Consider the following 23,717-nt stretch of genomic DNA (forward strand, 5'->3'; position numbering starts at 1 on the left):
CTGTACAGGGCTCAAAATAACGGCCGGTCAAAGGACAATGTCCGGCCAAGATGACAATTTGTCCGGACAAACGTTCGATTTGCCGGTCATTTTGACCGGCCATGCACCATACCCAAAAAATTCTTATGCCAATATATAACGTTTATTCTAACAACTTGTTTAACCTTTACTCGTGGATCGATTTAATACGCAGTATCAGAGCAACCTCTACGTTAAAATCACAGGTAACTCCAAAGTCTTACCTTTAATTCCCAATCTGAAATACATGAAGTATAAATGTCATTCCAATTCGGAAAATATGATACATCTTTTTTTTGATCTGTGCAGTTCTGTTCAGGTCAGTATTAAAATTTAGTATAATGCGAAACTTCAGCGAAAAGAATGTGCACGGAAAAACGTCCAAAGCTTGGTAACAAGGTATTGCATTCGAGTGCGAAAGAGGGAAACCAACGTCACAGATGTTTGCAGTTTGTCTCAGTTAATTGACCTGTCGCTATCATATCTTACAAGGGTACTAAGAAACTAAATAGAAAAAAAATGGCAGGTAAAATGGTGGAGATGGCGGGTCCTTTTCTAACACGCGAACAAAGACGATTCGACGAAATGCAAAAGTGACTACTATTTTCAATATTTTGACCGGTCAAAAACGACACGTGACCGAGCTAAACTGGGTTTGGACGGTCAACATGACCGGCAACTATCCAAAAATTATTAGCCTTGCTGTAGCTTCTTTCTTGCAGCAAAAAAGACTGACATTTGTCCAAGGGAAATTTCATGTTCGGAGCATTCACAAGTTTTCCAAACGAGGATTTTTGAACATTAAAAAAACAGATTAAGCCAAGAAGAGCTTAGGTTGTTATTTCCATTCAAAAGGGAAATAACAAGCTTGTTTTATACGATAAACACTGAAATTGCAGTCAGGAATATTCATAACTCAAATATTTGTCTGTCACTGACTATTATCAAACGTTTTAAACAACGTTTGTTTGAAACTTATAAAGATTCTCGGCCGAAACGTCTTTATAAGTTTCAAACAAACGTTGTTTAAAACGTTTGATAATAGTCAGTGACAGCCAAATATTTGAGTTAAGCTTGTTTTATCTTGAAAGACAAAGGAGACAACTGTCCCAACGTTCATGACTAAACACAATGACGTAGATGTCCCAATCGTTAGCAATAGGAAGGTTTCTATTTACATTAATCATCGCTGGCACAAAACAAGGGCAACGTGTAGAGGTATAATTAATTTAGTAGAAATTAACATCAAGTTTACACAAGTTTTTACGATATAATTCCTGTTTTTTGCCTGTGTTCTTTTTTAGGCGCGTCGAGTTTATAAAGAATTTATTTTTAATCTAACACAAGCATTAGGAGCAAAAAACGATTCATACAGTGACATGATGGATGTTATCGACTTTGAGATCAAACTTGCTCAGGTTTGTGCCATTATATGATCATGTTGTTTCTCCATTTATTCTGTTGTCATTTTAGTGATGCATTCCGTATCTCTCACTGTGTTCAGGTCATGCCAACTGGTAGACAAGCGTATGATGATGAAAATTTGTACAGAAAACTAACAGTTAAAGAACTAAACGAATATGCTGGAAGTGACCAGGTATGCTTTGTTGCTGTGATATTAACTGTTAGTGCATGCACCTGAAAAAGGCATGACAGTTTCATTTTAACCAACATCATGTGAACCCAGTGCTTTTGTTGCAAAGCTGGCACGAGTTATCTTCATTTCCGTACGTATTAATTTTTGTCAAGATCCATGCATACCAGCTATCTACAGAGGCTATTTCATACCGACTTTCATCTGCAACGAAAATAACAAACTAAGTAAATTAATTAAATTCTAAATTTCGTCCTATTATTGACACGATCAATACTCCTTATTACGGCGTTGGTAAATTCTTATCCCAATTGCTCAATCCATTAACTCGAAACAAATTTGCCTTAATTAATTTGCCTTAATTAATTAACGATACTTTTGATACTGTTCGCCAACTAAGCAATGTTCCGATTGAACTTTTTAACCAAGGTTACCGCTGGGTTTCCTTCGATGTTGAGTCCTTATTTAACAACGTGCCTCTTGATAAAGTTGTTAGGATTGTTTTGTTCAGAGTGTACGACGATAAATTATTTGGCACCAAATTGAGAATTAAGAGAACACTCAAGAAACTTATTAAGGATTGTTGCCAAAAAAAACTGGGCCGTAGCCAGACTTACTTTTAGCATAGACGAGGCCAGATTTTGCCCAGGGGGTGTGGGGGCTTGTCACTAAGAAAATTGAAACCTAGAAGCTCTAAAACGAGTTTTTCAACATTTTTCATAAGCTATTTCTTGAGAAAAATCATGTTTATTTTCCCATCTAAACGTATTTCGTTATTAATTTTGGGTTGAAATCTATACGAGGCAAGTACCTCGTCTTGCCTCTTGTTGGCTACGGGCCTGAAAAACAGCGTTTTCTTTCAACTTGATTCTTTACGAGCAAATTGATGTCGTTTCTATGGGTTCTTCGTAAGGTCATGTTTTAGCCAACATTATCATGACAGAACTTGAAAATGTTATTATTCGTAAAATGCTCAACTAAGGCCTTATTAAATTTTATTAGGGACGCTATGTTGACGACACGCTGGTTCTGGCCAAACCCGAGAATTTTGACACTATATTGCGTCAATAAATAGCTATCACAAAACAAAAATGACTCTCTCTCCTTCAAAAACAAGTTACAATGATTAAATATTTTCTTTCCTGCAATGGTTTTCCCAAATCTTAGGTGTGTCTTATCTCTTTAGGAGTTTCAAACGCAGAACATCTAGCCCTAATAACAACAAGATTATTTGGCTTCGGTTGCCTTATGCAGGTCATGTTGGAGAATCGATTGTTAATAATAGGCTGTTTCGAAAATTGAAGCGTTGTTTTGGGAAGCCGGTTCAGTTTAAAATTTTCTATCAAACTAGGAAACTTTCATCTTTCTTGTTCGAACAAAGATCCTAATTCTAGGGCCTTAAGTCCCACGTAATTCAAAGGTTAAGACGGATGCCCAGCTTGTAACGCTGAATATATAGGCAAGACTGATAGATCAGAGTACTCCTAAATGAACACGGCACTGACCATAATTTTGCCATGTTCCAACAACTGCATAGTTGTGAGACGTTGTCCTTGCACAATTTACCTCACCAAACTATTTTAGACAATATAACTATTGTTGCCAATAGCAACAATTTCACGTTTTGTTTCTTGGAATCTTTGCTAATTGCGAAGTATAAAACTTCACTCAACTCAGTATGGCATAAAAGCTGCAAAAGAACTTGTATTGTTTTAATTTTAATTATAGCAGTAGTATAGGAGTTGGGGGTACGAAATCATTTTTGCAAAAATGATCTTGAACTCCCCAACTCCTATACTACTCCCAGTGCTGGATCCAAAATGGAAATCAAATATCAGATCCCAGTGCTGGATCCAAAACTGAACAAAATCTGGATCCAAAATGGAAATCAAAATCTGGATCCAAAACTGAACAAAATCTGGATCCAAAAATGGAATCAAAAATGGATCCAAAACTGAACAAAATATGGATTCAAAAATGGAAACAAAACTGAAATCAAAACTGAAAATCAAGCCTTAAAACAATCACTAACTCAACCCTTTAATCTGAATGAAAAAAACTTCTTATACTCTTTTTAAAATATGGAAAATCAGGTATATACCCCGCTGAGTTGTCTCATTATTAATATTTAAACACCTTGAACATCTGCCCTATGTTTAGTATGTCAACCAATCATAACTTTCATTTTTTAGTCAAAATTGTTTCTTAAATGTATTATTTTTTCAAATTGGTTTCAAAGTTGGTTTTAGATTTGGTTATCAAAAAAATTCTTATACTTTTTCAAAATTTTTATAGTGCGTTTATATATGTTGTAGATCCTTCATTGGTATCCAACTATTAAAATCATCATTATATCCTTTCCACTTCACTAAAGCTTGTTTCTTCTTATAATCCCTCCGAATGACTTTATCAATTCTGAATACATCCTGTTTTGCTTTTAACAGTTCAGGTTCATAAAAGCTTCCTTGTATGTCTTCATTATTGAGATCTTTCAATTTGTATGTAATGGGATTAGTATGTTGGATCTTAGTAATTACGAACATTTCTTCACTCCAATTCGGTGTATAACCCTTATCGAAAACAATTCGTTTATACTTAGATATTCGGACCTTGTCACCAACCTTAAATTTTGGTTTAGCTGATAATGGCTCCATATCACCGTATAGGTTAAAGTAAACAGTTCCTTCATTCTTTTTCTTTGAAGCTTCTGTGGGTGTCATTTTGATAGAGCTATGTTTTGTATTATTATATTCTTTTACTATTTTTGGAAGTATTTCAAGATACTGTGTATTACCTTGAATAGTAAACTGTTTGTACATTTTATTTTTCAAAGTTCTATTAAATCTCTCAATAACAACAGCTTTACCTTCATTAAAAGTGGAATACATGTTAATATCATTTTGCTTTAGCCATTCCTTGAACGTTTTGTTATAAAATTCAGATCCCTTATCAACCCAGAGATATTCAGGTTTACGCTTGTCATTAATGATAATATTGTTGAAAGCGCTAGTTATTGATGCACCTTTCTTATCTTTCAATTGTATAGCCCAAGCGAATTTACTGAATACATCAATTATAGTCAATAGATATTTATAACCTTTATTCCATTTTGAAAGTTTATCCATAAAAACTAAATCAGCAGACCATATGTCGTCAATTCCATTTGATATTACTCTTCTAGTTTTAAATTTTCGTCTGATTGGTTTATGTAACTCATCGGCTAATTGTTGAGACCAATCATTTTTACTCAACGCCGTTTTCCGTTTTTTGGCTTTTTAACACCCATACCTATTTTAGCCTTGGTTGCAATGGTATTACGAGCAATAGCATGACCCCATTGTCTGTCCTTCCATGGGATAGCATCAAGGGCTTTTACCATCTTTTTATCAGCTTCGTTTTTGCATTTAACCTGATCTTTTGATGGTTTGTCAGCACATACAGAATAATCTACATCATGTTGCATGCTAACAGCGTCTGTTTTGCCAGTTGGTTGCTCATATATTTTTAGTATTTTACCTGTTTTTGGATCCCATTTTACCTGTTTTTCAAGAGGATTTCCAGGTCCGGTATATTTATGCCCTGGAATAACAAAACCCTTTTTGGGTGCTACTTTCAGAATAGCTTTATGGATATCGATACCTTTTCCCTTTCTGAAGTAATCAACATTGTCTTTCACTCCTTTGAAAGCTTGCCCAGCTAAAAGTCTAGCCATAGCACCAAAACTTGGTGCTGGGGTAACAAAATTTGAAGCCATGTATGCTATTTTATCAGTTGTAGATGGTCCTTTATAACGAGCAAGAGCTCCACCACTTTGACTTTTGACAAATTTAGTTTTAGTGATTCCACATTCAACACATTTACATTTAAGCATTAAACGTCCATTTTTAGCCATTACAAATTGTTCAGACTCTGGTATACACTCAGTCTGTTTCTTCTGTTTTACACAATATGATTTAAACATTATATATATATTGATTAGATATTAATCACAGTATTTATTCCTCCATTTTCCTGCTTTTTTATCCCAAACGGTTCCAGAGCATGACGGATCTTGATGCTCACTTGGAGATGTCCAGAATTTCTTTGAGAATAATCCGTTTTTCGTGTTGAAGGCACCTTTTGCGATATCTCCACTCCAGTATTTATCAAACAATTTTTTATCACCTCCAGTAGCACCTATAATGAAGGATGCAATATCTTGAGCCTGTTGAAACATCGGAATCTTATCGCCGATCTTTTTGTTAATTTTTTCACCAACTCCTCGGCCTTTTGTCTTTTTTTGGGCGCTCACAAAACGGGTTTTAGTGATTCCACATACAGCACATGTACATTTCATCATAAGTCGTCCATTTTTGGTATTAACATATTTTTCACTTTCTGGTATACATTCAGTCTGTTTCTTGTCTTTTACACAATAAGATTTTACCATTATATATATAAGTTATATATTTCTGAAATAATGTTGAATGAATTTCTCATTCTTCATTGTGTCATATATGTCAAACACTTCCAATAAATTATAATACGATTTCCCCTTATTCATTTCGTTGAGAAAGTATAGACAAAAGTATCCGCAGGTGGTAGTCTTTATGCTCTGTATCTGATTGTTTTGATGTATCAATGTTAAATTCTTCTTTTTTGCGTGATCGACTATTTCTTGAAATGGAGGCATACCAAAACTATCAAAATAATTGATTACCTTATCTTTTACATAAGTTGCAACCCAATGACTACCACTCAGATATGACGGTTGGAGATTGTAAATGAATATTCCTAATTTGTGATTATGTGGCACAGTCTCGTCTCTCATTAGTACATCTTTTATCGGTATATTCAAATATAAACACCAGTTTATTAAATCAAAATTACTCATTGGTATATTCTTATGGAATGTTGGCTTTCTTACTTTCTTTTCGGTTTTAAGATCTTTTTTTTTGGAAGCACCAATCCACCTGTTCTAAGAAATTTATCATATTCATCCCAAGAACCAATGAATGGTGGCGGTGTGTAAGCTAATACATCTTTCTTACTTGGTAGTCTAATATTTCCCCCATCCTTCTTTGAAGTGTTATCAGTTGTTGATTTGTTAGTTGTTGACCTTCTTGATCTTGTTTTCGTTTTCGGAGCACTAATTCCAATCATTGGAAAACCAATTCGCGGTGCCCCATGACCGATCCTAATGACCTTTCGAATTTGTGTCTTCGAGATGTTTAAATCAGATCCAACACCTAACTTCTTAGCCTTATTCAATTTATTGATTTGTCGTTGAGTTAGCATTAAACTGTCATTGCCAGTCATATCTGAATTGCTTAAGCGAATAGTGATCTCACTTTTATTTCTATAAGCAGTCAAAAGCTTCCTTCGCTGTCCTTCTGACAGATTCACTTTATGAGAGTGATAAGTTGTCATTACTTGTATATATATTATATGTTATATAATTTCTTGTTTATAAAACGTATACAAAATAGAATGGTTTATACATAATATTCAATTGATTGATTTATACAATAACCAGCTCATTCCCCACCTTGTCAATGACGATTGTCTCATCATAAAGAACGATGGCATGGACGTTGAAAGGACTATCTCCCGCACTATTAGCGTTTAGTTTATATCTGAAGATCAACTGCTTTGGGTCTCTAGTTACTCGCTCTGCTTGATATGATAAATCAAAAAAGATAATAGGATAGAGAGAGTTGTAATTTGCCAAGTTGAGTTGTGTACCGCTGTTGTAATCATTCTTTCTCATACCATAAGACATCAAATCATTGAAGATCCTAACTTTGGACTCACTATCATATTCGGTCTCAGGATAAAACACTCCGTTGCCGTATTCCAATCGGCATGTTGTCAAATAACTACCATTCCCACGGTCAAGATTGATATTGTAGGTATCAAATTCATAGGGATTTGCATCTGCATTGTTTGATTTAGCTCGTTGTAGATATACAAAGATAGCCTTAACATTATCAATACTGGATGAGATCTGGAAGAATCCACTGCTATTCGTTGGTGCGGAAACCTCATACATTTCGCGCATATACGTCCAAGTGTTCTTTACCAAGAAGGAACTAACAAACTTATCATATAGGCTGTCCTTTGGAGTCAATTTTGGGACCCATAGAAGGAATCTATTAAGGACCACTCGACCATCAGCTACATCTTCGGCCTTTTGAAGTAATTCGGCGTCATTCTGTAACTGTATATTGAACTGGAGTTGCATTGGGAGTAACATTCGACCTTCCAGCTCTTCAAAGAAACTGTAACGATTTAGAGGTATAACAACATTGACATCATTGAGACCTGTCGTCAAAAGTCGCCTAGCCTCAAACCCTGCATTCTGATTAGCATTTGCTATCCTATGGTCGGTATCTAGATACCAAAGACTATTTTTTGCTACTGAGCGACTAAAATCGTCACTATATTCGAGGAGGTTCTTAACGAAAGTAACTTTATGGAGATTATCGGTATCATAAACGATTTTTCCTGCTGATTTAATCATCATGTGGGCAATCAATGAATGTGCTCCATTAATAACTGTTATACGATTTGCCCCCGTTGTTGCTCCATCAGCTAACATTTGCACCTGGAATTGCACCTCGAAATACGCATTATACCAATCGTAGAATGAACTTCTATCGTTAATCGTGAACTTATAGCCGTTTTTAAGTTGGTGCTGATCGTTAGCTGGGACTCGAATAACATCATCGAGTTGAAATCGAACCAACTCGGACCTCTGTAAGTATTCGCTTGTTCTAAAAGACATATATTATTATGTTACATAATTTTGCAATTATGTACCAATTTTTTTAATCATTTTATTCATTTTACTCAACGCCTTCTTTTTACACCTGATCCTGATATTAATCTATTGATGATCATATCAGTACTTTCATTTTTCTGTTGGTGTCTGACAGGTGAGGCATTTACTTTCTGTAAGATTGGGGATAGTGCCTTTTGCCCTGCATTCCCCTTCCTCATATTCCTAAGCCTTTCCATTATAAGGTCTCCGGCTTTTTCTGATGCCCTTTTACCCAGTTTATCGCCTGCATGAGAAATACCTGATTTTATCGCCTTCTTACCTAAGGGCTTGACAATTTTTTTAACAACAGACGACATAACACTCTTCATCGGTTTGAAAATGTTATCAACGATAATCCCTGACCCTTTGTGCTTATATACAAATTTACCAAATTTTGGATGGTAAAACCTCTTGAATTCATATGGTTTCATTATATACTATTATGTTATATTATTCTATCCTTTTCAAAATTAATGAAAAAGACGTATCCGCTCCATTCAGGTTAATTAACCGTCTCTTCCCATCTGTGATGTATATTCGAATGCTACTTATCTGTTGCTTATTAACCGGATTATATGTGACCCTACGAGGCTCGATTGTAAACGAATAACTCGGCTGTAGTACGCTGGTCGAAAAAGTATAAATGATATCCGACTCTTCGCCATCGACTAAAGAAGTATTGACTAGATCGCAATGTACATTTAATATATCGGTATCTTGGCTTAGATTTGGGACTCTTGGACCAATATTAACCGCATCCTTTAATACCTTTTTATCAAACCCTATAAGGTCGTTGAAATTGCTATGCGTCAAATCAAGTTGATAATTTTGAGATAAAGTGATTGTGACTCGGAATGTTGTTGAATCAAAATCAATAGAGATGGGATATATAGGGTTATCATCATCTCCCGTCTTGGTAATCTCTTTAATATATTCATCAAATTCAGAATAATTCCAAACACCTTCAGGGAAAGTTATGTCTTCAAATTTATTCCCATTATCAGAACTATATTTAATCAGCTGATTACCATATGAGGGATTTACATTAAACCATGTAAATGACATGTTAATAATACGATTGAGACCTATCATATATTGGTAATTGCTATCCAAAGTTATAGGCCTGTTGAATTTAGTTGTAAAATTTTGAGGAGTGTTATTCCCTTGATTTTTAACACTATATGATGATAATACTAACTCACGATCCATATATATAATACAGTTACATAAATTAGACTTTAAAGTACTGATTATACAATTTATTATATTGCGGTCTATTGATTGTCGACATTTTCAATAATGTGTCCAATATATTAACTCCCGTATTCCGCATTTCAACTGACGTATTTCCAGCCATTGTTTCACCGATGATCAATTCTAATATCTTGAGAAGCTGATTTACATCACTGAAAAATATAACGTTCCCACCTCTATGCTTTCTTCTAATCCCTGAACCTTTTTTTTGAATAGTTTGAAGAAGCTTTTTGTTATCATTAATATAAGCTGTTAAAACTTTATTTGAATTATCCAACTGATTACCAGTTTCCTTAGCTTCTTTAGCACTAATTTTTTTTGCTGATAATTTCTTCGTATTGCTTGCTTTGAAACCTTTTAATCTGTTTCGTTCATGGGTTGCTTGTGCAATGATACTCTTCAAATATGTTGTCTTATTCTTTTTATCAACTAATTTTGTTTTGATATCGTCTATAGAAGGTAGATAAAAATCTTCGGGTGTTATTTCATCTTCTGATTCATCTTCAACTTCTATATCATCATCAGCGTCTTCTTCACTTTCTGCTTCTACAATCTCACCTTCATCTTCAGTAAAAGTCCCATAATCAGGCCCTTCTTTTCCAAAAACATCTGAATATCTAGGTGGTTGCTTTGGAATTTGTTTTTGTTGTTGAGGTTCAAAGATATTATCTACGTCCATTTCCTCAAAAGGATCAACCTCGGGGGCGTAATCTGGACCTTCTTGTTCACCTTTCATCACCTTTTTGACACGCTTTTTTGGTACTTTGGGAATCTGCAAATTACTTTCTATTACCTCATCTAATTTACTTGTAACTGGTTTGAATACCTTCGCTAATGACTGTTGGCTTGTCTGCTGACCGATATTATTTTGTGTGATTGCATTTTTAACATAATTGATTTTATCGCCCAAATCAGATTTACTCTTTGCAAGATCTTTCCATCTAAGTAAACTCATTTTATTTTATATTATTACGTTACATAAAAAATGAAAATTGAATATAAAAATCAACATTTAACATAGCGTTTAACACCTTGATGTACACCGTGTTGAACACCTTGTTGAACTGAAAATAATATACCCATATAATATAATGAGAATACCGAATTATGACACTGAAGACGATATGGCCTCAAACTTTAGACAACTATACGATTTCATGCCAAATCAATGTTTCCGGATGCTGATTTCATCACCATCAGGTGGAGGTAAATCAAACCTTTTACTTGATATGATATATCGGCTATTGTTTTATGATAAAATATATTTGTATGGGAAAAATCTTCAACAATCAAAATATCAACATCTTTTCAATACCTTTGAACCCCTTAATCAAGAGGCTGGTTATTCTGTTATTGAAGCAAGTAATGATAAAATAATACCGCTTGATAAAATATCAGATGAAGGCCAAAAACTAGTCATCTTTGACGATTATCTCAATACGGGATCAAAAAATGATAGCGAAATACGCAACTATTTTACAAATTCAAGAAATAAAAATTGCAGTTGCATTTATTTATCTCAAAGCTATTATAATACCGATAAAACAATCAGATTAAATTGTACTCATCACTGTATTTTCGAATTCCCATCTAATAATGAACAAGGAATGATTTGCAGAGAACTTGGAATCAGTAAAAACGACTATCTCAAAGCAACTGCAGACCCATTTAGCTTTTTATATATTGATAAACAACGTAAATTCATAACAAAAAATTTCAACGAACCATTATAATCTAAATAATATCTATAATGAGTTATTCTAACGGTTTATTGCAAAATAAAGAAACAGTTGTTGGAAGAAATGGAAAAGATGGTAAAGACGGTGTTGGTTTCAAACTAACAGATTCAGGTGATTATGATATGGACAAAAAGAAAATATTTGGGTTAAAGACACCAAATGACGTAGCATTTGATGCTGATTACGATTCGTATGCTATTGATTTGTCTTCAGGTGTCAACAAAGGATATCTTAAATTGAATTGTTTGACAAAAGATGTTGCTGGAAACGATTTCGATGCCAACCAAGCAACGATAAACAACAGTGCACCGTACTATGATGGATTGTACCAAAAAACAAGTCTAGTATCGAAAGAATACGTTGATTTAATGGAAACCAACCTTGAACAAAAAATAGATAGTAAAATACAAAATAAAGCTGATCTAGATACCCACGATGAACAAACGTTTAACAGCATAATAAACGTCCCGAAATTCGATTCAGGATATAGTAATATGTCAAATGTGATGAATAAAGAATATATTGACTCCAGAGACGCGCTTAAAGCTGATAAAACATATTCCGACAATACTTTTCTAACGAAGAAAACAGGTGCTATTTTGGCTAATACCCTTCAGAGCAAGGTTTCCAAAATATATGCCGACAGTACTTTTCTAACTAAATCCGTTGGTAATGGCTTAGCTCAGAGCATACAAAATAGGCTCAATATCCATGGTACAAATGTAATGCAGGCAAATCTCGATATGAACGATAATCGCATAACAAATCTGAAACCACCCTTAAATGATACAGACGCTGTAAACAAAAAATACATGCTTGATCATGTTGGTGAAAGTCATGTTCAATCAGCTAATGGTGAAAATAAATTCAAATATATAATGGATGATCCCAATGCACAAGTGAGTGAAGAAAATGATGTCGAATTGGGGACTATTGTAACCTTTCAAAAATCACCACATCAAGTAAATAAAAAGGTAGTTGATATGAAATTGTTGCTTGATACTTCAAAAGGTTATTTCAGTTCACGGATCGGACTGAATCTCTTTAAATTGACAAATGATCAATATACTGCTGTTCTTGAGATTATGTGGGTTAGTGATGATATTGACCCTGACAGTTTGGAAATATATGGCACATCATCCATAGAAACTATTCATAACGTTAGCAGAAAAACGTTCAAAACACAAAAATATGTCAGATTGATATGCCAATTCACAAAAAGTCAAAGCATCGGAAACAATTACTTGTATCTCGATTTAGTCATGAAAAATAAAACAGGAAGCTCTTATGCCCCTAAACTACAGACATATTTCACTGTTTATGGAATATCTGGTCATCAATCCAATGTCGAACCAAGTATTTATGATCAAATATATTATATAGCTAATGACCAAATTAATTTTAACACAGCGATCAATATGGATAATAAAGCTATTTATGGTATTGAAGAGGGAAATAGTGATAGCCAAGCCGTCAATTATAAACAACTGAATAGCTTCAATGATAATCTTAAGGCCTATCTTGAAACAAAAATATTATCACTCCAACCCAAAAGTTATTATAATGAAGTGTTTGAATACTTTTTTGATTTATTAGATCCATCAAATTTCATCATGGCAGATAGCAACGGCGCTGTTGTTTCTAGCTTAGGTAGTAATCTCGTTTTTCAAACTACTAAATTGTTAACAGAATTTGAACCAAAAGGGGGCTTTATAGGTGTTTTCGTAATTAATTTAAATGAAAATATCACTGAATCCAATGACTACACTATATATATATCATTTAAATATGACTATAAGACAGGTGATAATAAAAGGATTAAAATTGAATTTATCGATGCAAGTAGTTTCGAATTTCCATGGGTGAAAATTGAGAAGAATAAGCTATTCCTCGATTATGAGTTAGATTCATATACAGAGCAAATTAGAGATGGTTATATAGGTAAAAATATGAATATCCTATATACAAAGATACAGAATCAATTTAGAATCGCTGTTTGCAATAATGCTATGAGTATTGATGAAGCATTATCTGGGTTTAATATCAATACATCTAGCATTAAAATTTCTTCAGATTACTTTGTACAAAGAATCGGTTTTAGTAAAACTGCATATCCGATAAATGGTAATGTGTATCATAAAATCCAATTTTTAGATAAATCAATGGGAGTATTCTTCGAATAAAAATTGCTTAATTGTATAAACAATATATATATGAAAACTGCAGATTTAATACATGAGATGCTGAAAACTATTCAACGGTTGATTAAAAATATCAGAAAATTATACAACAGATTTAAAAATAGAAATAAAACATAGTCTAAGCATATAATATATATGCCGAAACAACGCAAAAATATATTCGAATGGAATCATATTAGTGACAAGTTAAATCAAGCGCAAATTCAAGAATTGAAAAAATACTACAAAGTATACCATAAAAAGTGTTGGTGTTATAAACAAGCTACAAAAACCTTTAAAAGGTTTAAATTAATAGGCAATTCGCTGGCTATTTTATTTGCTTCGGGGGGCATAGTATCGTCCGTTTCAACTGGTGGTATCAGCCTAGTTGCAATCAGCACGGGAGCTTTATTGATACAAGGTTGGCTTCAACATCAAAATCTCGATTTGAAAATTCAAAATTGTATATATGCAACCCAATCCTATATGCATATACTTAACACACTAAAATTTATTTTGCGAACGGGGAAAATTCGACCTATCCAATATCCTAATAACGATGAAAAACACCGATGACTACATAAGTGATAACAGCCCGATTATAGATAAGTATATGGTAAAATATGATAAAAAATTCACTGTCTGATAATGTGCATGATACTATCAAATTTTAATTCTAAAATCTCATTCCAATACAATTGATAAAAGGCTAACGTTTTCTTGCTTTTGCTAATTTTGATAAATTCACAAGGTAGATTCATCATCAAAAAAAGCTGTTTAATTATGAATTTGGTTGATATGAGTCTTTTTCTACCTTTGTTTACAATAGGAATAGCGGATTCGATAATATTAAGCACTTTATAAATCCGATTCCTTTGATCACTAGTCAATTGTACCCTATTTCCATAGCATATACTATTTAGCATATTTTCAATATGATACTTCCGATGATATACCGATTTTCGGCGTATTTTATACATATTTGCATAAAAATCAATGAACTCATTGTAATAAATAGAACCATGAACCAAACCGCAATTAATACAAACATTTATACCGTTTTGATTTGAAATATCCTGTTTACTACAGCATAGCTCAGCATCCTTGTTACCTTCTATCAATAGTTGATCGCATAAAGGGCATATAGGTTCTTTTAAAATTTTTAATTCATCGTGGATTTCAGAATTACAAACCATTATATATATAACACACATAACTTCACGGCACAGCTGTTTTGGCAGTAAATTTTAGAATAAACTTTTTGAGTAAACTTTTTGAGTAAAATTTACTCAAAAAGTTTATATATTAAAAAACTTTTTACTTGTTGAAATATGATTGGTCAATAGAAATCACACCAGATTAAAATACCTGCTGACGCGTAAGCCGAAAAATCACGCCATTGACCAAAAAACCTGCTGACGCGTCAGCCGAAAAATCACGCCATTGATCAAAAAAACCTGCTGACGCGTAAGCCGAAAAATCACGCCATCGAAAAACCCCCTAATAATTTCCGAGAATGCCTTCAAATGTAAACATTGTGAAACCATCTTTTTAGTCATTAATCATTTATAACTTATGGCTAAAACCGTAAACTGAATAAATATGTATTTAATACTGATCCTTACGAGGTCTCCCCCGTCGTCGTTTCTGGTCTTCAGGTATACACTCTAAACATGCATGATTTTTGTCTTCATTTGATATTTCAGATCTGCTGTTAAGGTCTGAAGATAGCATTTTAATAATACAAATATTTGTTTTAAGGATGCTCTGAATACAATACATTTTATTAATGAAGGCTATATCATTCGAGCTTTGATCAGCTTCTAGTAGGTGTTTGATATTTAATGTTATATCACTCATTCTATATATATTAATAAAGAAAATAATTATCTGTTTATATCTATCACTTAAACGCACTATAAAAAACACTTAAGGAAATAATATATAGTATATATAATGGGACGAAATAAAAAATACGATAATGAAGAAGACAGACAAAACGCTATTAAGGAAAGCAAGACCAGATATATGCTAAACAAATCATGGATATGTGATGCATGTCAACATGACTACACGCTCGCTGGAAAGCACTCTCACATGAGGACCAAGAAGCATATTAAAAATACTGTTATCAAGGCTATTGAAGACCAATACAACATAATACCAGCTGAAAACATAGAAAGCAATATTATATAATTATATATTGTATAGCACAGTATATATGAATTGCTGTTATCTGTTGCCTTAGGTGACCAAAAATATATTTATTTCTGGTTATCTTTTAAACGCACCAAAAAAATCTAAAAAATAATTTTTACTATAAAGGACTTAAAGAAATGGTAATTCTATATAGTACACAAAAATGGAAAAAAATATCTCATATATTAATATGAATGAATTAGATCTAGAAAAATTATCTAAAACTGAACTCATAAAACTAGTATTATCACTAAAAGCAAACCAACCAAGAGTTTACAAACCTAGGCCACCAATCCCAACTCCTCGTAAGAATGTTAAACAGATGATTGATGATTATGAGGAAAATGTCATTCAACCACCTCCTGAATTTAGGGATGATTACAAGCCTAAACCCATGCCACGGACTATAAAAACAGCCCCACTACCATTACCAAGGACAAAGATAGAGGAAGTTGCTAAAGCTATGAAAGGCTACACAAAGTCTTTTGAAATTGCTATAAAAAATAATAAAGACCCGTTATTACAGCTTCAAAACACAAGAAAAGCTGTAGAAAATCACATAATAAAAGAGCTATCAGCAATGAAAGGTGTTAAGTTCATTGAAACGCTCAAGGTGAAATTCACTAAAATGTCTGGGGATAGTGTAATATATAAAACCGCTTATTTCAACAGTAAAGCACAGACCATAATTAATAATCTGGAAATCGTTGAATCACTACAAGCATCTAAACAACAGATATTAAATTTCGTAGCTCAATGGATATCTGAAGGCTCAGGATGGACTATTGAATCAGTTGATGGTCATTATATAAATTTAGTTAAATATGAACCAATGAAAGGCGAATCTTATATTCAGCTACCACCAGAACTTAGAAACAGTGCTAAAGGATTAATAAACATGAAAAATGAAGATAATGAATGCTTTCGGTGGTGTCATATCAGATACATAAATCCTCAAGATAAATATCCTCAAAGGATCAAAAAATCGGATAAAGCATATGTTGAAAAGTTAAATTATGATGGAATTAATTTTCCTGTGAATATAAAGCAGTTCAACAAAATCGAGAAACAGAATGAAATCAATATAAATGTTTTCGGTTACGAAGACAAGAAACCATATCCCATTTTTATATCAAAAGAAAAGTATGACAATCAGATGAATTTATTATTGATAACTGAAAATGAAAACAAGCATTATGTTCTAATAAAAGATTTTAATAAATTCATGTATAACCAAACTCAACACAAAGAGAGGAAGCACTTCTGTATGCACTGTTTACAATGCTTCAGTTCTGAAAAAGTATTAAATAATCACAAAGATAATTGTATTCAAATAAATGGAGTACAAGCAGTAAAAATGCCTGATAAGGATAACAACATACTAAAATTCAACAACTTCCATAAACAGCAACAAGTGCCATTTGTCATTTATGCCGATTTTGAAGCTATAACAGAAAAGATATCCGGCTGTAAGCAAAATAATGATAAATCATATACTGAAGCCTATCAAAAGCATACTGACTGTGGATATGGTTATAAGGTTGTTTGTTGCTATAATGATAAATATTCCAAACCGATACAAATATATAGAGGAGAAAAAGCTGTTTACAAATTCATGGAAAAGATGCTAGAAGAAGTTAAATATTGTAAAAATACAATGAAAAAATACTTCAAGAAACCATTAAAGATGACTAAAGATGATGAAAATGAATTTCAAAAAGCAGAAGCATGTCATATCTGTGATATAAAATACATAGATGAAGATATTCGGGTTAGAGACCATTGTCATATTACTAGCAAATACAGAGGGAGCGCTCATACAGAATGCAATCTGAAATTAAGAATAGAACCCGATAAAATAAAAATTCCAGTAATTTTTCACAACTTAAGAGGTTATGACAGCCATTTCATAATGCAAGAGATAGGAAAAATTGTAAAAAATCATACATACAAAAATAAAAAGGGAGAAATTAAAGAAATGAATATCAATGCTATACCAAATAATATAGAAAAATATATGGCCTTCATGCTCGGTAATCATTTAACCTTTCTAGATAGTTTTCAGTTTATGAGTTCAAGTCTTGAGAAGCTGGTTAGTAATCTACCTAAGGAATCCCTAAAATATACTTCTGAAATATTCGAGAGTAAGCAACTCAATCTGATGTCAAGAAAAGGAATATATCCGTATGACTATATGGATAGCTTTGACAAATTTAATGAAAAACTACCCAAAAAAGAAGACTTTTACAGTATATTAAATGATGAGCATATATCAGATGATGACTATAAGCATGCTAAAAATGTGTGGAAAACGTTTAAGATTAAAAATATGGGTGAGTACCATGATTTATATCTTAAAAGCGATGTACTTTTACTTGCTGATGTATTTGAAAGCTTCCGCAAGACCTGTCTTAAGTATTATAAGCTAGATCCATGCCATTATTTTAGCAGTCCCGGCTTGTCTTGGGATTCAATGCTTAAAATGACAGATATCAAACTAGAGCTTATGACAGACATTGATATGTACCAATTCATTGAAAAGGGTATGAGAGGAGGTATATCATATATTGCTAACCGCTATGGTAAAGCAAACAATAAATATATGAAGGACTATGATGAAAAAGCGCCCTCAAAGTATATCATGTATCTTGATGCTAATAACTTGTATGGGTGGGCAATGAGTCAGTTTTTACCAACAGGTGGTTTTAGATGGTTGACAGAAAAGCAGATTAATAAGGCAAACTTAGCTAAGTATAAAGAAAACAGTAAGAAGGGCTTGATTTTGGAAGTAGATTTAGAGTATCCTAATGAATTGCATGATCGTCATAATGACTACCCATTGGGAGCGGAAAAATTAAAAGTAACCAAAGGCTGTTATCAGATTATTGTAAAAAAATTGCTAAGAAATATAACATATCAACAGGTCTAGTACATAAACTGATACCAACATTAAACAATAAAGAGAAGTATGTACTTCATTATAGAAACCTTCAATTGTATCTAGATCTTGGAATGAAGCTAAAAAAGTTCATCGAGTCCTTGAGTTCACTCAATTCTCATGGTTGAAGCAATATATCGATTTCAATACTGAAAAACGTAAAAATGCTAAAAATGCTTTTGAGAAAGACTTTTTTAAACTAATGAATAATTCAGTTTTTGGTAAGACAATGGAAAATCTTCGTAAGAGGGTTGACGTTAGATTGGTGACTGATACAAAAAAGCTATTAAAACTAACCAGTAAACCAACATATATAAGCAATAAAATATTCAACGACAATCTTGTAGCTGTGCATAAGATAAAAGAAACACTTACTCTAAACAGACCGGCATATGTTGGTATGTGTATCCTAGATCTAAGCAAAACACTAATGTATGATTTTCATTACAACTACATTAAAAAGAAGTATGGAAAAAGAGCTAAGCTACTATTTACAGATACAGACAGTTTAACTTATGAAATTCAGGCTGAAGATGTATATAAAGACTTTTTTAATGATAAAGAGAAATTCGATAACAGTGACTACCCTGAAAAATCACCATTCTTTGATAAAACAAACAAGAAAGTCATCGGTAAATTCAAAGATGAAGCTTCTTTTATTCCAATATGTGAATTTGTGGGACTTCGTTCTAAAATGTATTCATATCAAAAAGATAATGACAAACAAGAACGAAAAGCAAAAGGTATAAAAAAAGCTGTTATTAAAAAAGATATGACTCATAAAAACTATAAACAGACACTATTCGACAACAAGCAAATGCATCATAAAATGAAAACCATCAGGAGTCAAAATCATCAACTCGGAAGCTATGAAATCAATAAAGTATCACTCAGCTGTTTTGATGACAAAAGATATATACTTGACGATGGTATAACCAGTTATGCATACGGGCATTATAATATCAAACAATAATTTTCATTTTAATTTTAAAATTTTGTTCAGAATTGATAAAGTCATTCGGAGGGATTATAAGAAGAAACAAGCTTTAGTGAAGTGGAAAGGATATAATGATGATTTTAATAGTTGGATACCAATGAAGGATCTACAACATATATAAACGCACTATAAAAATTTTGAAAAAGTATAAGAATTTTTTTGATAACCAAATCTAAAACCAACTTTGAAACCAATTTGAAAAAATAATACATTTAAGAAACAATTTTGACTAAAAAATGAAAGTTATGATTGGTTGACATACTAAACATAGGGCAGATGTTCAAGGTGTTTAAATATTAATAATGAGACAACTCAGCGGGGTATATACCTGATTTTCCATATTTTAAAAAGAGTATAAGAAGTTTTTTTCATTCAGATTAAAGGGTTGAGTTAGTGATTGTTTTAAGGCTTGATTTTCAGTTTTGATTTCAGTTTTGTTTCCATTTTTGAATCCATATTTTGTTCAGTTTTGGATCCATTTTTGATTCCATTTTTGGATCCAGATTTTGTTCAGTTTTGGATCCAGATTTTGATTTCCATTTTGGATCCAGATTTTGTTCAGTTTTGGATCCAGCACTGGGATCTGATATTTGATTTCCATTTTGGATCCAGCACTGGGAGTAGTATAGGAGTTGGGGAGTTCAAGATCATTTTTGCAAAAATGATTTCGTACCCCCAACTCCTATACTACTTATAGCTTCAACATTCCTGTTGTATTAAGCAACACCTCCCTAGTGTCACCTCCCTAGTGGCCCTCTATATAAGTTAGTGTATTATCATATCTTTGAAAATAGTCTTGTAATAAGTATCGAAAAATTACGTTAACTTTTTCTTGCTTATGCTTTGCTAGTTTGCAAGATGTTCTTTGGAGAAGTGATCATTTTGAAATTAATTGCTTCGCTTAATTAATTAATTAATTAATTGATTGATTAATTATTACATAGATGAACTGGAAGGAATATCTTGAACAGTTGCTGTTTCCAGTGACTGGTATACACGTCACAGATGAAGAACATGTTGTGGTTTATGGAGTGGATTACCTGAAAAACATCACCAACCTTCTCAAGGAAACTTCAAACAGGTAAACTGGCGCCAGGACAAGATATAAAGATCTTGTCGCCATCAAAACGTTGACTTCTCTTTTAATGGCAGATCATTTTTTTTGAAGGCAAGTCACTTCCTTCCTTCACTTCTTTTTTCCGCTTTTACCATCGACTTATTAATTCGTTGTCTGTTTTTTTAGGTGAAGGAATGCTTATCGTAGAAATTAGACACTAATATGTTTAAACAGTGGGCCAGTGGACAACTTGTTTATGGTCATGAGAAATTCTTTACAGACCAGCAATTTAAAAATCAAGTCAACGGTCACTGGTGTGAAAACACAAACGACAACACAACCTATACGAAAAATAAAAACCCCTCAAGCTCAAGATCATGGTATATCTCAGGAGACCATCCACTCAGGGAAAATGACAAAATATTTAACCATAACGGAGAATTTACAAAAAAAGGTTTCATAGGTCGAAGGCCATGACTTTTGTGCCCCACCAATATTAAATTCCCAGCGCCGCCCCTGAATTCGTGTAAATGTTGCCTTCTAAACTAACCAAAGAGGTTGTATGCTTCTGCCTGATATAGGAAAAATGTACATTTTGATTTTTACATTTTCATTTCATTACTCAATACAGCTCATAGGCGTACGAGGCGGGGGGGGGGGCGAGGGGGACTGCAGCCCCCCCTGTGCCGAAAGTTTTCGGGCAAAATGTACCGAATTCGGGCAAAAAGCCTAGAGAAAAAATAAAAAATAAGCCGACAAATCTTATTATTACGTTCAAAACAAATTACATCAACAGAAAAAGTATTGGAAATATACCAAACTTTGTTGTTCAAAAGTCTAAATTTCTCATTTTTCTGCTTTCGTTTTCTCTCACAAATTGCTAAAATCATGTTCGATTTCTCTCGCAAATTCGGCGTGACCCCTCAGTTTGATTCAGTTGCAATCATTTTGAAGTGAGTGGGAAATGAATGAATGTTTCAAACGCTTTTGTATAACTTTCAAGTGGGGCAAAAACAATGCAAATTGACTCCCCAAAAATACTTTAGATTTTGCTGAACCAGAGTGAATAAATAAAATATTTCTGAAGAAATAGGTTTGTACACAACAATTTCAATACACATTTTGTGGTCTATTTAGTATGCCTCTTTATTCGCTTTCAACGCATATATATTTTTTTTCGGGCAAAAAGGTCTCCGCCCCCCCCCCCCCCCGGTGCGAAGGCGCCCGTACGCCTATGATACAGCTTATAAAACCCACGTTAAGCAACTATGCATACTCAACGCATACTCACTGACTTCGTATATATGTTTAGTGGTAGAAATGAATAAGCGGTCTCCATTTAATTTAGAACCATTGCCAACTACATGATGTGGAGATTGGTAGATTCAACATATCTACGACTGGGAGAGGAATTTGAAGAGATTTTTAAGAACTTTTACATATCTTTGGATGACTACTGGGTAACAATACCCCGAGATGAGTTATGTCTTCAGCTGATGAAAGAAAAATACTTCGCCACACCACTCTCCAGAATATATGTGGATAAACTCTTCAATGGGGACAGTAAGAAAATTGTACGAAACGTTTTAGTTTCCCTTTTATTTGCTACGTTATCGTTGGAGAGTCTTACATACATTATAACCAGTGGTCAGTCTGTAGTTAGATTTAACATACTGTACGTTTTAAACCAACCATCCTAGGCAAAAGAACTGACAGATGATATCAGGGAAGCCTTTGAACAGAACATACTTGAGCTTGACTGGATGGATGACAAAACCAAATCCGTCGCCATACGAAAGGTAAAACATTCTGGTTACCAGTGTTGCTGGTTTTGAGTTTACTTTTCATTTAAATTCTCGACCTGGGTCGATTCGCCTACAGTGAAGTCGATTCGCCTTCACGATCTGAGATGTTTTGCCTACACGAAAGTCGATTTGCCTACATCAAAGCTTACTATGTCCCGAAAGATAGAACGGAAGGGGATATTTTCGAGTGTAAAAATTCGTTAACTCGCGCCAAGAAGCACTTCTCTGTGACGGCTACAACAAGTGACAGCACATGATATGTAATAGTTGAGTGCTCCAAGACACATACAGAAATGCTTTTAAATCTGGAGAAGACATCCCTTGGGAGTGCAAACCCTTTTCACCCATCGAATACATCCCCTCGAAAAGATGTTCTTGCTACTTTCAAAGTAATCAGAGTAACACTTTTTCCTCATGCCTTGATAAAAAAATTCTTTTCGTAGGTAACACCGCTGAGCGTGTTGCGAGAACATCCTTTCTCGATTCCAGGCCTTGTGTCTTCCTTCCCTAGTCCATACTAGTCAAACATAACGCGTGACTGGCGAGTAAAATCCCCATTCGCAACCTTAATAAATACGCTCTGCTTTAGATGAACTCTTTAAATTCGAAAAAAAAACTTTGCAGGCGAATCGACTTTAGTGTAGGCGAAACATCTCAGATCGCGTAGGAAAATCGACTTCGCTGTAGGCGAATCGACCTGTAGGCGAAACGACCAACATTCGTCACAATATGCAGGACGTAGCTGAGCCTGTATGGGTTTGAATACAATTATTTTTTTATCATTTTTTTAAAAGTTAATTTTAGTATTAATTACTATGCTTACTGTGGTTTGGAAGGTCAGATCGATGGTGGAGAACATTGGCTTCCCAGATTATATTGTAGATGACAAAATGATAGACGAGAAATACAAGAATGTAAGTAAGAAATAGACTGCTTTCAGAGCCAATGAGGTGGCGTTAAAAAGTGGTATAAAACACACTGCCATTATGAGGAGAGTTGAGTAGAGGGCCTCAGTAGTTCAGTCTAACCGCCCAGTTATTGCGTTAGTTTAGGTTTTGACTGTGGTACACTCGTGCAGTGCATGGTTTAAGATCCTGTTGAAGCAAGTCAGATTTGTTTGTGGAATTTCTTTGC

At 33.7% G+C, this 23,717-nt stretch overlaps 2 protein-coding genes across 2 annotated transcripts in view; both read left to right on the forward strand.

The window, feature by feature from the left end:
• The window catches only part of LOC144656920 (endothelin-converting enzyme 2-like), a 48,609-nt gene that overhangs the window by 1,934 nt on the left and 22,958 nt on the right, over positions 1-23,717 (forward strand). The window lies entirely within an intron of this gene.
• The window catches only part of LOC144656373 (endothelin-converting enzyme 2-like), a 24,148-nt gene continuing 812 nt past the window's right edge, over positions 382-23,717 (forward strand). The window contains exons 1-7 of the mRNA XM_078516598.1: positions 382-417; positions 1,323-1,436; positions 1,523-1,615; positions 20,666-20,802; positions 22,127-22,352; positions 22,479-22,577; positions 23,420-23,501. Coding sequence (XP_078372724.1) covers positions 382-417; positions 1,323-1,436; positions 1,523-1,615; positions 20,666-20,802; positions 22,127-22,352; positions 22,479-22,577; positions 23,420-23,501 — 787 coding nt within the window. The remainder of the gene's footprint in view (positions 418-1,322; positions 1,437-1,522; positions 1,616-20,665; positions 20,803-22,126; positions 22,353-22,478; positions 22,578-23,419; positions 23,502-23,717) is intronic.

Source organism: Oculina patagonica, chromosome 6, assembly GCF_052425735.1.
Source record: "Oculina patagonica isolate OP01 chromosome 6, crgOcupat, whole genome shotgun sequence".
NCBI lineage: Eukaryota > Metazoa > Cnidaria > Anthozoa > Scleractinia > Oculinidae > Oculina > Oculina patagonica.